The sequence below is a fragment of the Galeopterus variegatus genome, unplaced genomic scaffold (assembly GCF_000696425.1).
Source record: "Galeopterus variegatus unplaced genomic scaffold, G_variegatus-3.0.2 Scaffold1637, whole genome shotgun sequence".
NCBI lineage: Eukaryota > Metazoa > Chordata > Mammalia > Dermoptera > Cynocephalidae > Galeopterus > Galeopterus variegatus.
In genome coordinates, this window is record NW_007727748.1 from 272,850 (window position 1) to 286,315 (window position 13,466).

Sequence of the window (13,466 nt, forward strand, 5' to 3'; positions counted from 1 at the left end):
GGGGGCGTCGGGGCCCGGCGGGAGCCCCAGGGGCCGCGGCAGCCCCGACCACGCATGGCGCCCCGCAACGCCACCGCGTCCAACAGCCCGGGGCTGCCGGGCTCCCCCAAGGTATGCGCGGGCTCCGGGTCGCCCCTCCGGAGGCCTTGACCACAGGCCCTGTCCTGGGACCTGCTGCGGGGGGGACGAGGTCCGTCCTCTGCGGAGCCCCCTCCTAAGCCGCAGCCAGCCCCTCGCCCTGGCCGGGCGTGGGCAGGGGCTGGGGCTGCGACTAACTCTGCGAAGCCTCGGGCTCTGGAAAATCTGCTGCCATCGGTGTAATTGGAAATGCGGGCCGGGTGGGGGTGGAGAGGGGCTCCAGGCTGCCTGTCAGAGGGGTCATCAGACCGCACGCTGGAACCCGGGTGCCCCGCTATTCCCGGGGCAGGAGAGCCATGGCCGGGCGGTCCCTGTAGCCCGTGCCTCCTGCATCCTCTCCCGCAGGAAGGGTTCTGCCTTGCCCCGGCCTGTCAGGGGTCCTCGCACAGACAGGAGACCCTGGGGCCCACCTCAGTCCTGGGCTTCTGCCCTCCTGGGGGCCCCCAGGACTGGGAGGGGCAAGGCGGTGGCCCTGGCAGGCCCCCAGCCCTCACGCCTTTGATCCCTGCCTCCCTCCTCCCAAGGGCGTCTCCATGGCGGCCCGCCCAGCTGCCTCGGCCCACGCGGCCCCACCGGAGCCTGCGGCCCCATTTTCCAGATGGGCAGGCGAGAAGAGTGGAGTCCGAGGGCCCTGCCAGCCGAGGGAGAGAGGGCTGTGGGCTGGTTTGGGCGCAGGCGTGCGGCTGTGGCTGCGGGGGCTTGGGCAGGGATGCAGGGCTTTGAGGAAGCCCAGCAGCCACCGGGGAGGGGAGGGGAAGGCCGCCCCTCCAGAGAGTGGGCAGGGGGCAGTCTGGGGACCAACAGGCCGGGGAGGGGCCTCTGTGGTCAAGGAGGCTGCGGCTGTGATGCTCCAGGCTAGCCCTCCCAGCTGCCCAAGACCCTGCTCTTCCTGCTGGGGTGGGCTCTTCTCCACCCACCCCCCCTGCCCAGGTAGGAGGCTGAGCCTGTCCCTGGAACCTGACTGGCCCGCCAGTGGCCCTCTCCCAGCCAGGCCAGCGTTTGCTTGCCCATCTGTGCACTTCAGGCCGAGCTCTCGCGGGCCACATGCTCCAGCCACACCCTTCGGTCCCCCACTGCCCGGCTGCATTGACCCTCAGAGAGACCCCGGAAGACTTCCTCCTGCTCTTCCCCACCGCCCCCACCCCTGCCTCAGCCAGGAAGTCCCCTTGCCCCTTGTGCACATGGCTGCGCCCATTTGTATGGGAAGAGGCACCAGGCCAAGCCCCCGAGGCGGGAGGGGTCAGGGCTGCTCTGACAAAGACGGCCCAGTTCCACAGGTGCCCTGGGGCCTTGCCCTGGCCATCAGGATGTCCAGGCTCTGAGGCCCCCACGGTGGCCTGCAATCCTCCTGGCTGCGGTGCCTCCACAGCATCTCCCTGTGTCTGTCCTGAGGTTCAGAGCTCTCTGTCAGGACAACGTGCCTGGCAGTCAGCATACTAGCCCTGTCCACCTGGCCCTTCAGCCGCCTGAGGCCTTGGGGCCTGAACCTTCAGACGCCCACATGACGTGGCTGACCTTTGTCCGTCGGCCGGATGCCGGCGCCTCGAAGAAACGGTGCCGAGGCCGGGACAAGAAGTCGGTGAGCCCTGAGCTGCCACGGGGCCAAGACCTCCAGGATGCTCTCCGGGGCCTGAGCCCAGGGTAGGGGGTGGCTGTGCACCCACCAGGACCCTCATTTTCTCCTCTTGCCTCCCCCCAGCGAGGCCTCTCGGGTCCCCCAGGGCCTCCTGGGCCCCCCGGCCCCCCAGGGCCTCCCGGTGCAGAAGTTACCCCAGAGGCCCTGCTGCGGGAGTTTCAGGACATGCTGAGAGGTAAGGCTGCACCCACTGCCCGCCCGGGGCCAGGAGGTGCCTGACCCTGTGCTGACCCCTGAGTTGGCCGCCCATGCACTCTTCTCCACAGAGGCCACTGAGCGTCGGTTCCCAAGGCTGCTGGACCCACTGCTGCCCCATGGGGTGGGCCTGCGGCTGGTGGCTGAGGCTTTCCACTGCCGGCTGAAGGGCCCCATGCCAGTGGACAAGAAGACACTGGTGGAGCTGCACAGTTTCCAGGCTGTGAGTAGGGGGCAGAGGCCTGGGTAGGGCATGGGGGCTGGTCAGGGGGCAGGATGCTGGGCAGGGCCCCCACAGGCGAGATGGACTAACAGACATCCTAGGATGGTTACTGGGCACATGCAAGCCTTGGGGTGTGGGGGGAGTCGGCACAGAGGGTGAGGGCTGGCCTCAGGTCAGGGTTGGGAGACCCAGTGTGTCCAGACTGGGGCTGGGGTCCAGGGTGGCCAGGAGGCAGGCAGACCCTCCCCTGTGTGGGCTTTTGGGGCCTTGTGCACCCCTTGGGGCTCAGAGCTTGCGTCCCGGGGCCCAGGTAGGTGTGGACATAGGAGTAAGTCCTGCCCACCATGAGAGTGTGCACCCCCTGAGAGACCTGCTGGGGTCCAGGGCCATCAGTTGTGGGCACCTTCCTGGGGCTGGGTGTGCAGGGTGAGGGTCCAGGCCCTGCAGCCAGCTGCTCACCCACTGCCCCTTACAGCCCACTGCCCAAGGCACCTTCCTGCGGGGGTCTGGTCTGAGCCTGGCTTCGGGCCGATTCACAGCCCCAGTGTCCGGCATCTTCCAGTTCTCTGCCAGCCTGCACGTGGGTGAGCTGGCCGGGCTTTGGTGTGCGCAGTGAGGAGGTGGGGTTAGTCCCCCACCCCCGGGTGGGTGCCCAATATGGCTAGCCCCGGGCTGGGTCCCAGCAGAGAGATTCTGCCTGCTCCACTTGGGCTCTGGACCAGGTGGGGGTCAGTGCTGTGCTCTAGGCCTCACACCCACCCTCCCCCAATCCCATCAGCCCCTTCTGGGCCTGTTCTGGGCAGTGTGCCCTGAAGTCCCCTTTAGGACCCCCCCATCCTGTATGCATTGTCTTCCTGGGGCTGTTTCCACAGACCACAGCGAGCTGCAGAGCAGGGCCCGGCTGCGAGCCCGGGACACTGTGCGTGTGCTCATCTGTATCGAGTCCCTGTGCCACGGCCACGCGTGAGTGAGCCCCTCCTGTCGGCTCCAGGCGGCATCCTCTGGGGACCACCCTTGTTGCTGGGGTGGTTGGCCCATGGGAGCTAGCTGCACCCTCAGCTTGCCTATGGTGCTGTGTCCAGGTCCCTGGAGGCCATATCGGGCCTGGAGAGCAACAGCAGGGTCTTCACAGCGCAAGTGCAGGGGCTGCTGCAGCTACAGGTGAGGCCAGGCAGGCAGAGCGCAGGGCAGGAGGGGCCTGGACGCTCGCTTGGGGCACAGATCACAACATGGGTGGGCTTGGGTTGGGTGTTGCCTAGGGGGCTCGTCCTTAGACTCAAGTGGGGCATCACCCACCACGTCACCACGGGTGGTGATGTCCACTGTGGGGCGCCTGCAGGCTGGACAGTATGCCTCCGTGTTCGTGGACAACGGCTCCGGGGCAGTCCTCACCATCCACGGTGGCTCCAGCTTTTCCGGGCTGCTCCTGGGCACTTGAGGGCACCAAGGGCGGTCTGGGGAGGACCCCCTCACCTTGTGAATACCTGTCAATAAAGAGCCCCCTGCCGTATCTGCTGCCCTCGGGCTCTGCCTGGTCATTGTGTTGGTGGATGTGGGGGCCGGGAGGCCGAGGTCTGGGCAGGAGGTGGGCAGTGGGGAGAAGTGGGTTGTCCACATGCATTCTCTAGTCTCAGAGTGTGGCCATGAAGGGACCGTGAGCAGAAGTCCCTCACACAGAGGACCTCAGGACAGACTCGTCCAGCTAGGAGGGGAAGTGGGAGGGCCTTGTCTAGCTTGAGGACAAGGACAGACGGCCAGTGGGTGCCTGCCCATGGCCTGTGACCTGCCCTCCCGTTGCCTAGAGCCTGTCCAGCATCGGAGGGCAGCAGGCTGTGGATACCCCAGCCTTTTTGTCCTTAGGACACTGGAAGCCTCAGGCTGGTGAGCAGGATGGTGGCCAGACAGAGATAGAGGGGCCTGCATCCTGGGGGGGCGGGGTTAACACATGGATGGGGGTGCAGGAATGTGTGCAGGCCATGAGCCCACGTGTGGAGCTGGAGGGCACCCCTGCAGGCCCAGTGTGCTCGGAGCTTCTGAGTGTCATTGGGTGAGGCTGCCCTGGCTGAGGTTTGGGTGGGGACCAGCTGGCAGGACCCCCCTTCTTACCACCTTTTCCAGAGATGGGGCCTTCTGGGCCAGAGCTGTACCCTGGAGGGTGGAGTGGGCTATACATCTAACCCACTGCAGCCACCCGTAGAGGCCGAGGCCCTGGCTTCAGGTCCTGTGGATTTGGGCACCCCCTCCCTCACCCTACTTTTGGCTCCAGCAAACCCAGACTGAAGAATGTAAATTGGCCCAACAGGATGTCCCAGCCTCTGCAGAGCTGCCGAGATACCATCTCTGTTTGGCACCCGGGGCCCTTGCAGGTGGTAGCAGCTTCAGGCCTCTTAACTCCTCTGCAGATGCCCCAGGGAGGGGGAGGGGCGTGGAGATCCTGTTTCCAAGGCTGAGCTGGGGAGGCCTCCCCTCGCTCTGGGGTCATCTCCCAGAGGGAAGGATGGGGGCAGGTGGAGTCTGGAAGAGGCTCTTACCCCTGCCCTAAGACCTTGACCCACCTGGGGTGGGGGGCAATGGGAGGGCCCCGCCCCAGGCCCGCTGGGCACTGAGGCAGGCTGGCCCAGCCGTCTGTGGAGCAGCGGGCTTGGCCGCTGACCCGTCCCCACCTCTCTCCCTGGTCCCCCCAGGGCGGCGTCAGGGGCTGGAGCTGTCTGGAGGAGTCTCCGCTTCACCATGCGTGTAGTGCTGGCCTGGTCTGATCCGGTCCCCATCAAGGAAGGTGGGAGGGGAGGGGCACGCAGGGGAGGCTTGAGCTTGGGAAGGGGTGACTGCCCCCCACCTCCCAATTCCTGAGGTCCTGATGTGGGGCTGACACAGAAGTCTGGGCTTGGGGAGACTCCTCTGCTCCCTGCTCTAAGCACCCCCCTTGTTGGGCACGGCCTGCCTCCTGGGGCCGAGGTCTGGAGCTCAGGGGTCTCCCCATCGCACCCCAGCTTCTCTAGGTCTCCAGCTGGTGCACCTTGAGAGGGAGCGGGGCCACTGCCCTATTGTGCAGGGGGTAGGCTTCGCCCTGGAGGAGCTTCCCAGGACCCGGTCAGTGGGGATGCTGAGGGTCAGGGTCCCGAGAGGGGGCACAGCAGGACCTGGGCAGGGGGGCCGGGGCCGGGGCATGGCCTGCAGAGCCTCCAGGAGCATGACCCCCAGCCGGGTTTCCAGAGGCTCCTTCCTCTGCCTGGCCCAGTCCTGGCTCACAAGCAGCAGCCCCACCCTGTGCGAGACCCTTCAAGCCTGCACGGGGTCGGGGGCTCTCCTGCCGGTCCTTCCCCACAGCAGGTTCCTGCACCCTGCCAGCCCAGGGCATGGGGAGGTCCTGCCTCATCCTGCTGCTGCCAGGACTGTGGTGAACGAGATGGAGACCCAGAGAACGGGACCCAGGGCCACACGGAAAGACAGACGGAGACGAGATGAGAGATGAGAGACAGGACGAGTGGGCCGCCCCAGCCCTCCGCGCGGCGTCGGCGCCGCTCCACCTGCCTCCGTCTGTCTCCTCTTCCTCCTGTCTCTGCCCCCTAATCGGAGTCATTAGCCACTTAGCTGTAATTCCCCTGGAATGTGCTGTCTCCATCCGAGCCCCCATGGCAGGGGGCCCAGGAGCAGAACCGGCAGGCGGGACGGGGTAGGTGGCTGCCCCCAGAGGTCCAGGCCCCAGGCCCAGACCAGCCCTATGCACTGAACCCACCGAGGGCCCAGGCTGGCCCCCCTACCAGCCGGGACCCACTCTCGGCCTCACTGCCCGGAGACCTGCCCCAAGCTGCAGTGCTAGCCTTTGGGGGAGCCTGGAGCCCTCAAGGGGCTCTGGGCTCTTGGTGTGTGGGAGACACCTGTGGCATCACCCAGCCCAAGCGTGGTGTCTTGTGGGTGGGATGCAGGCCAGGCCAGGGCTGCCGCTCAGGGCAGGCTGGCAGGGGGGTCCCACAGGTGGGGGGATGGTGCTTCTCTCCTGGGCTTTGGGGTGGCTCAAGCATCTGGCTGCTTCCCCGGCCCTGGCTGGGGCCAGAGCCAGAGAGGCCAGTGAAATGCTGGATGGCCTTGGATCGACCCCTGACCCTGAGCCTGCCAGAGAGCAGTGGGCGGTGCTGGCTGGCCTCACTGACCTCTCCCCTGGGCTGACTTCCCAGAACCTTGGCCTGAGCCTGCCGCCTGCCAGGCCAGGGCTGGGGGTGGTGAGAGAGCTCCTGGCCATCCTGGGAGGGGATGCACCCCGCAGCCTCCGGCGCAAATGGGATGAATCCTTCCTGAGCCCTGGTCTTGGGGCTGCAGCCTGGCTGGACTGGACCAACCCCTCCTGGCACCGAGACCTAGCCCTGGGTGCTGGGGGCTGCCTCACTGTTGGGTCAGAGCCGGCCTCTCCACTGCCCTTGGCGCACTGTCCTGGGCTTGAGTGCAGACAGGAATGTGGACGTCAGGCTCAGGGTGGCTGGAAAGTCCTCTCGGGGGCAAGGAGCAGTGGGCAGCTCAGCGGGGAGCCACCCAGGCCATAGCAGGAGCCACAGCAGGGAGGGCTGGGCGGGGCTGGGGGCTCGAGGCTGGTCTTAGCTATTGTGGGTAGACATCTTTGCCAGCGCAACGCCCCATCCCTGTCCACCTGTGGTCCCCTCTGGGACTTGGGTGAGCGGAAGAAGCCTGCCCATGCTGGTCTGGACCCTGGGGGTACCTGCGTGGGGGTCCTGGGGCACAGCCAGACAGGCTGGCCCTTTGAGGTCAGGGCCCAGGTTTAGCATCTGGGGTTTGGTAGTGAAGTCTGCTCCAGGGGCCCCCTGGCTGCCTGTCCCTTGCTAGGTCACTATGAAGGAAGCTCACTTCGAGCTTTCCCAGGTATGGTCATGGGTCCCAGACCCAGACCACCCGTTCTGACTCCTGTTCCCTGGGCCAAGGACTGAGAGTGGCCTGGGGTGTGTGGGGGTGTCTGGGGGCCTGAACAGACCTGTCTGTACTCCTCTGTCCAGGTCTGCATGTACCAGGCGCCCTGTGTTGACCCTGTGTTGATGGCTGTGTCCATGTGGGTGGCATGTCTGCTACCTGGCCTTGGGAGCCTGTGGGTTTTTCCTGCCATGTGGCAGTGTGGGGAGCATCCTCACACAGGTGCCCTGAGTGTCTGAGTGTCTCTGTAGGTGGCATGTGTGGGGTGGGTCTCTGCCCAGGGACCAGGGCCTGCTTTGCAGAGTTATAATCACCAGCTCCCTCTCCCCCAGAGAAACCACAGGGCAGGTGTCCAGGGTGCAGTGGCTGGAGCCCTTGGCTGGCCAGTCAAGGAGCTCAGGAATGGCTGTGTTTGGGTCCTTGGTGTTGGGGGCCCAGTCATGCTGGACAGGGTCAGCTGGTGGGCCAGGGGGCTGGTGCTGCTGCCCAGGGCCTGCAGCTGGACTCCCTGGGGTGGCTGCCCAGGCCCTTGGGGCTCCTTGGGCTGGGGAGAAGCTCTCTGGGGGGCAGCAGGGGAGCCTCATGTCATCTGTGGCTAGTGTCCTGCCTGCACAGCGCTGACCTAGGATGGGCTGTGGCTGGGCAGCCTTCCTAGGTTGGAGCCAGGCCCCCCACTCTCTGACTGGGTGTAGCACAGCTCAGCTCCATGTGACCTCAGGGCCCTGCACCAGGCAGGACCTCCACAGCTCGGGGTCTCCAGCAGCCTGGTCCTTGGAGCTGGGTCGAAGTGAGCTGGGGAGCATGTCTGGGTGCTGGGAACATGCCCCGACCCTGTCTGTGCCTGCTGCTGCCATCGGCAAGCCTGCCTGCCCTCATGTCTGATGGTTGCACAGGTGGGCCTGGGACAGGAGAGCTTGGGGACAAAGGGTCTTTGTTTGGGAGGATTTGGGGTGCAGCCCTGCTCCAGGGCAGTGACTCACAGGTTCCTCCAGTGTGATAACATCAGTCTTGCAACAGCAGGCATGTCAAACGTATGACCCGGCCTGATGGAGCCTCCTGCCCCGCCCTCGTCGCGGCCCCTCGAGTGGGCAAGTAGAGGAGCAGGTTTCTGCACTGGAGGTGCTCCAAACGCAGCTGCTCGACCCCACCGCTGCCAGCCTGTGCCTGCCTCCCGGCCCCTGCTGGACCCCTCCCTGCAGGCCCCCTGCCCCGCTGGCCCCCGTGGGCTGCAGGGCGCCCTCGGCAGCAGGAGACGCTGGCCTCAGCCTCCCAGGCTCTTCCGGCAATTGCTTTGGAGCCGTGTGGATTTTTCCTCTGTGGCTGGAAGGGCCGGTGGGGGGCTGCCTGCTCCTCCCGGCAGGGGCTTGAGCCTGGCTCTGGCCATCCGTCCTCCCTCTCGGAACCAGAGGTGGGCGGCTGGGGGGCGTGGGGCCCCTCGGGGGAGGCCAGGCCAGCCGAGACCATCAGACGCCACCAGAGGGAGGGGCTGGGGCTTGGGTTTCCTTCTCCGGCTCGGGTCACCGAGCCGGGTCGGGCCCTGGGTCAGTGGGGCACGGAGCTGGACTCAGGCCCTACCTGGGCTCCTGTTCTGTCTACTCGTGCGCCGTGGCCTGCGGTGTCACCGTCACCCTACAGGGACCCCGCCTCTCCCCAGCCTTCATCATCCTTCAGCGGCAGGCCAGCGGAGCTGAGGGGACACTGCCGAGGCCAGCTTCAGATCCTGCCGCTCCATGACCAGAGCAGGGGCCTGAGGCGGCCAGAGGACCAGGAGAGGCAGATTCAGGCGGGCCTGGGGCCTTCTGGGTTCTTCACCTCCCTGCAGCCCCCTGGGCTCTGGCCCCTCCCAACCACGGTGCTACCTTGGGTGAGACCCCAGGGTGGGAGGGCTCAAGATCCTGGGGAGGAAGGGGCGAGGTGGGCTCGAGGGACCCGCTGGAGGAGGGACACCAGGGCCCAGCAGGAGCGGCCGGCAGGCCCAGGGATGGGGCTGAGGGGGTGGGAGAGAGTGGCTGTGAGCACTGTGGGGCCGGAGCTGAGGGTGGGCCCTCAGGGGCCTCACGCTGGCCATGAGACCATCCTGGGCCCAAAGGAAAGGGGACTGGGTGCCCACAGAGGCCAGGTTGATGGGTGAGGAGGGTCCTCTGGGTGGGGTTTCGGAGAAGTCTCCAAGGGAAGACAGAACCGTGCAGTTGCTGAGGCTGGGGGTTCCTGGGAACACGAAGAACCTCAGGGGCTCGGGATGTGACCCCAAAAGACCTGCATTTGCTTGAGGAGCCCAGAGATGGGCCCAGCCTGGGGACAGGCATATGGGCAGGCACAGCCTTGGGACAGACAGGGAGGACTTTCACCTGCTCCCTCGAGGAAGACAGCAGCCCGAGAGCATTCCACGAGAAGAAGACAGCAGGAACAAAGCCCCTGCCAAGCCCCAGAACCAGAGAGCAGGCTCCCGGGAGCAAGCTGGGTGTCGCTGGGGAGCCGGGAGCAGGCCTTGAACGAGGGCCTTGAATGAAGGCTTCCTCTCTCCTGTTCCCGGAGACCCCGCTCTGGCCAGCTTCGGTGGCCAGCCACTGCCGGGGTGCCTGGCGACTCCTGAGAATGTCAGCGGGCCTCACCATGCGGTCAGGGTGCCTGCGACAGGCAGGGCCGTGGGAGGAGGCTGGCCGCCCCCGTCAGACCCTGTGCCTTCTGAGTTGTGAGTCAGCTGGGAGGAGGGGGAAGGGCCAGGTGTGACCCGGGCAGTGGGGCGTCGGCCAGCAGCCCAGAGAGGCCTGTGTGTCCCCGGGACAGTGGTGTCTGCTGAGCACTGGCAGGTGGGAAGGTTTGGGCCCCATCGGCGGCTGAGCAGTTTGTGATGCCCCAGGGCTGGGGGAGCCAGAGCCCCCTGCCCATGTCTCCAGCGAGTGCCCATGTGGCGTCTAGGATTGGAAAGGACAAAAGGCAAGTGGGCACAAGGCGCTGCTGGAGCAAAGTGCCACACGCAAGGCAGCTTAAACGACAGAAATGCATTCTCTCAGTTCCAGAGGCCAGAAGGCCGAGGTCAAGGTCTCAGCAGGGCCATGCTCCATCCTTGCGTCCCCAGCGTGCCTCGGCTTATAGAGGAACCTCATCTCTGCCTCTGCCACACGCTGACTTCTCCCTGTCTCTGTCTCCTCTTCTTGTAGGGATGCCACCCCAGTGACCTCACCTTAACATGATGAACCCCCAAAGACACTACTTCCAAATGAGGTCATGCTCACAATACAGGGTTAGGACTCATACATACCTGTTTGGGGACACAATTCAGCCCACAACAGGAGCCTTGAGAAGGTCTGAGGGGATGGAGGGTACACTGTATGAGGACCCTGCAAAGCTATGCGCCTGTCTGCAGGTCCCCACAGCTGCCCAGAGAGCCAGAGCCGACTCCAGGTGCCTCCACGCTGGTCTGGGGGGCAGGACAGAGGAGGACAAGTTTGGGGTGACAGGAGAGACCCAGAGCTCATCTCCTCAAAGTCAAGGACCTGTGGCTGCCCATGGGCTCAGGCCCACGGATAAGCAGGTGGCTGTAGCCACTCCACAGAAGGTCCAGGCAGTAGCTCTGACATGTCCCCTGAATCCCAATATCATATTAAGCACAACGTGGATGTGGACTTCAGCCCACGATAGGCGTTGTTGTTTTAAAATTTAATGTTTTAGGTTGGATAGTACAAAACTTCCATTTCTGTAAGTCAAACTGGTTGCATGTTGGGACTCTTCTGCCGTCAACCACATCCTGAAGCTTGCAAGCCCCGGCCTGAGGCACACTTCACCAGGCCAAGGACACACCTGATGGGTCTTCTTCGTTAACTGTAAGTTTAAAATTTTCCATAAACAATTGCAAACATGTGCATGGACTTCTAGACCTTCCACCAGAGGAGGTGGGCATTTGTGCTACGTTTTCCATGGGGGATGACCCTTGAGCAATGCAGAACTGGGCGGTGCCAGGTAGACTGGGGAGTCTAGACCCTGGTTCAAATCCTGGCTCTGCCTCTGGTCATGTGGTCCTTAACAAGCTGTTCTGCCTCTCTAAGCACGTTTTCCTCATCTGAAAAAATAGATACGCACATGCCAATTCCTCAAACAATCCTGAGATTCAGAGGGGACATTCCAGGTAGCAATGGTTAGCAGGAAACTGGGGTCCTGGTGCTATCAGCATCCCTCAGGTACAGAGACAGCATCCCTGTCTCTGCCCACGTTGGCTGCTCAAGGCAGCATCTTCTCAGGAATCCCTGTCTGTGAACAATATGTACACGGGGCAGGGAGTCCTGGCTTCGAGGCGGCAGCCAAAAAGCCCACACCTCACAATCAGAACTTATCAGACCTCTGGTCCCACCACTACCTTCTGTAGGTGGGAGAATGGCAGCTCAGGTCACTGACCACAAGACACCCCCGCCCTCCTTTCTGGTCTCGGGCTTTACCCTCCAGACCCCAAGTCCTGGATATTCTTCTACCTTTAAACAAAGACAACCCAAACCTGCCCCTAAAGCTCACAGCCTGAGAACTCAAAAGAATACTGTGGAAAGGCAAACCAGAGCTTGTGCCTTCACACTGCCCTAGAGAGGGACAACAGGACTGGCAGGAACACAACCCAGGTTACTCACACAGGAAGCCCCAGTCGGACCCCAGAAGAAAAGTGCACAGCCTCTGCACACAGCTGGGGCGACAAGGGTTCGTGGTCGCTGGAGTGTGCTGGAGCCACTACGCAGCTTTTGCAATGACCAGTGTTCACTTTTCACATTAAATGGGGGTACAGGAAAGCAAACCCCCAGCATGGGAGGGTGTGTCAAGACACAGGAGAGGCCTCCTGCCTGCCTGCAAATCCTGCGTCCTTAAGGCAGAATTTGGGAAACCTCGTCAACACTTCCGAGGGCTTAGATTCCTGGAACTTAGGCCCAGCATCTGAAATAACGGGAGCAGTGCACCAAGAAGCCTTAAAAGGAAAGTCTTTTCAGAAAGAGACAATGGGGCTGACTTATGTGTAAACTAAAAAGAGAAATGGACAGTTTTAAAATTCTTTCATGTTTAAACACAAATGCAGCAGCGGCGTGAATGACTCAAGTTGTACAAACAGATTAACTGGCACATTCCAAGTTATGATATAAAAATCTTTCCTTAAATAATTTTTTTTTTCCCTTTTTGTCTTTTTTCGTGACCGGCAACGGATTGCAACCCTCAGTGTCGCGCCCGTACAGGACCGGGACCGGCAACGGGATCGCAACCCTCGGTGTTGCACCCGCACCTCGCTCAGCCAGTGAGCGGCCGGTCTGTATGTGGGATCGAACCCTCGGCGGGAGTGCCGCCACGCTCCCAAGCGGCGCACTGTAGCAGTGCGCCACCAGGCCGGCCCGTTTCCTTAAATAATTTTAAAAACACCAGGACCTGCACACTGCCAACTTAAACTCTTTTCTACATATTTACAGTATTTGTAAATAAGTCACAGGCACACATTCGTTATATTTATCACGAATTCTCTCTAGGGAGACACAGACTGATACCATCAAAGCTAATTAACGTGAACCCAAGTTAAATCTCACACTCACACGTGACAAATGATTCCAGCAAGACACAAAAAAGACTATGTGAGCGAGCGATGGTAAATTCTCGGCAATTTTGGTAAAAGCGGATTGGATGAAAACACTTGATTTGCAGCATCCGTGCCTGCGGGTCAGTCCAGTTAGCAGCTGTCCACAGCTCGGTGCAGAGAGGTCTTCCGGCGGACGGTGAGCCCCAGGACGAGTCTCCGAGGGGTGCGGGGTGGGGCTTGTTCCGCCCGCGCACACAAAGCCTACCTCCGGGCTGGGCTCACAGGTCTCCCAAACCCAGAACGAGACACGAGCCGCCGAGGTGCCAGCCCTGGGCGCAGCGTGGTGTCGGCATCTGCTCCAAAGCCCCACCGGCCACTGGGTCCACCAGGTCCCCCTCCCGGCCTGGCCTCCCGTGTCCCACGCCCCCGCGCAGCAGGACGGCGCGGCGGGCTCAGGGGATGCCCTCCCTCCGCTGGCAGCACTGCGAGGGCGGCGCGGACCAGTCGTAGACGTAGGAGAGGCGCAGCTGCACCTCTCTCTGGCACAGGCGGCCCTCGCGCGCCAGCGTCCGGTGCTTCTCCAGCATGTCCTCCGGGCTCTGCTTGTGCGTCACCAAGTACTGGTTGCTGCAGCCACGCGACCTGTACTCGGTGTCGAAGCGCGGGTCGTGCTCGCGCTGCACGTCCACGGGCGCCAGCCAGGCGCCCAGCGACACGTCCTCGCTGTGCCAGGTGCGCAGGTAGTCGCGGCTGAGGCGCAGGTAGTGCACCAGGTCGGCCGAGAGCACGTAGCCGCCGCCCAGCGCGTAGGGCAGGTA

General features: G+C 63.4%; 2 protein-coding genes across 2 annotated transcripts; one reads left to right on the top strand and one right to left on the bottom strand.

Moving 5' to 3' along the window:
- On the top strand, positions 1-3,702 carry FAM132A (family with sequence similarity 132, member A; the record flags this gene model as incomplete). The annotated part of the gene is made up of 8 exons (XM_008578158.1): positions 1-111; positions 1,601-1,717; positions 1,838-1,949; positions 2,041-2,192; positions 2,668-2,776; positions 3,065-3,155; positions 3,275-3,353; positions 3,532-3,702. Coding segments are annotated over 8 exons (870 nt in total), but the record flags the coding sequence as incomplete, so codon positions are not given.
- Positions 3,703-12,567: 8,865 nt separating this feature from the next.
- On the bottom strand, positions 12,568-13,466 carry B3GALT6 (UDP-Gal:betaGal beta 1,3-galactosyltransferase polypeptide 6; the record flags this gene model as incomplete). Its single annotated transcript, XM_008578168.1, has 1 exon — positions 12,568-13,466. A coding segment is annotated over one exon (366 nt), but the record flags the coding sequence as incomplete, so codon positions are not given.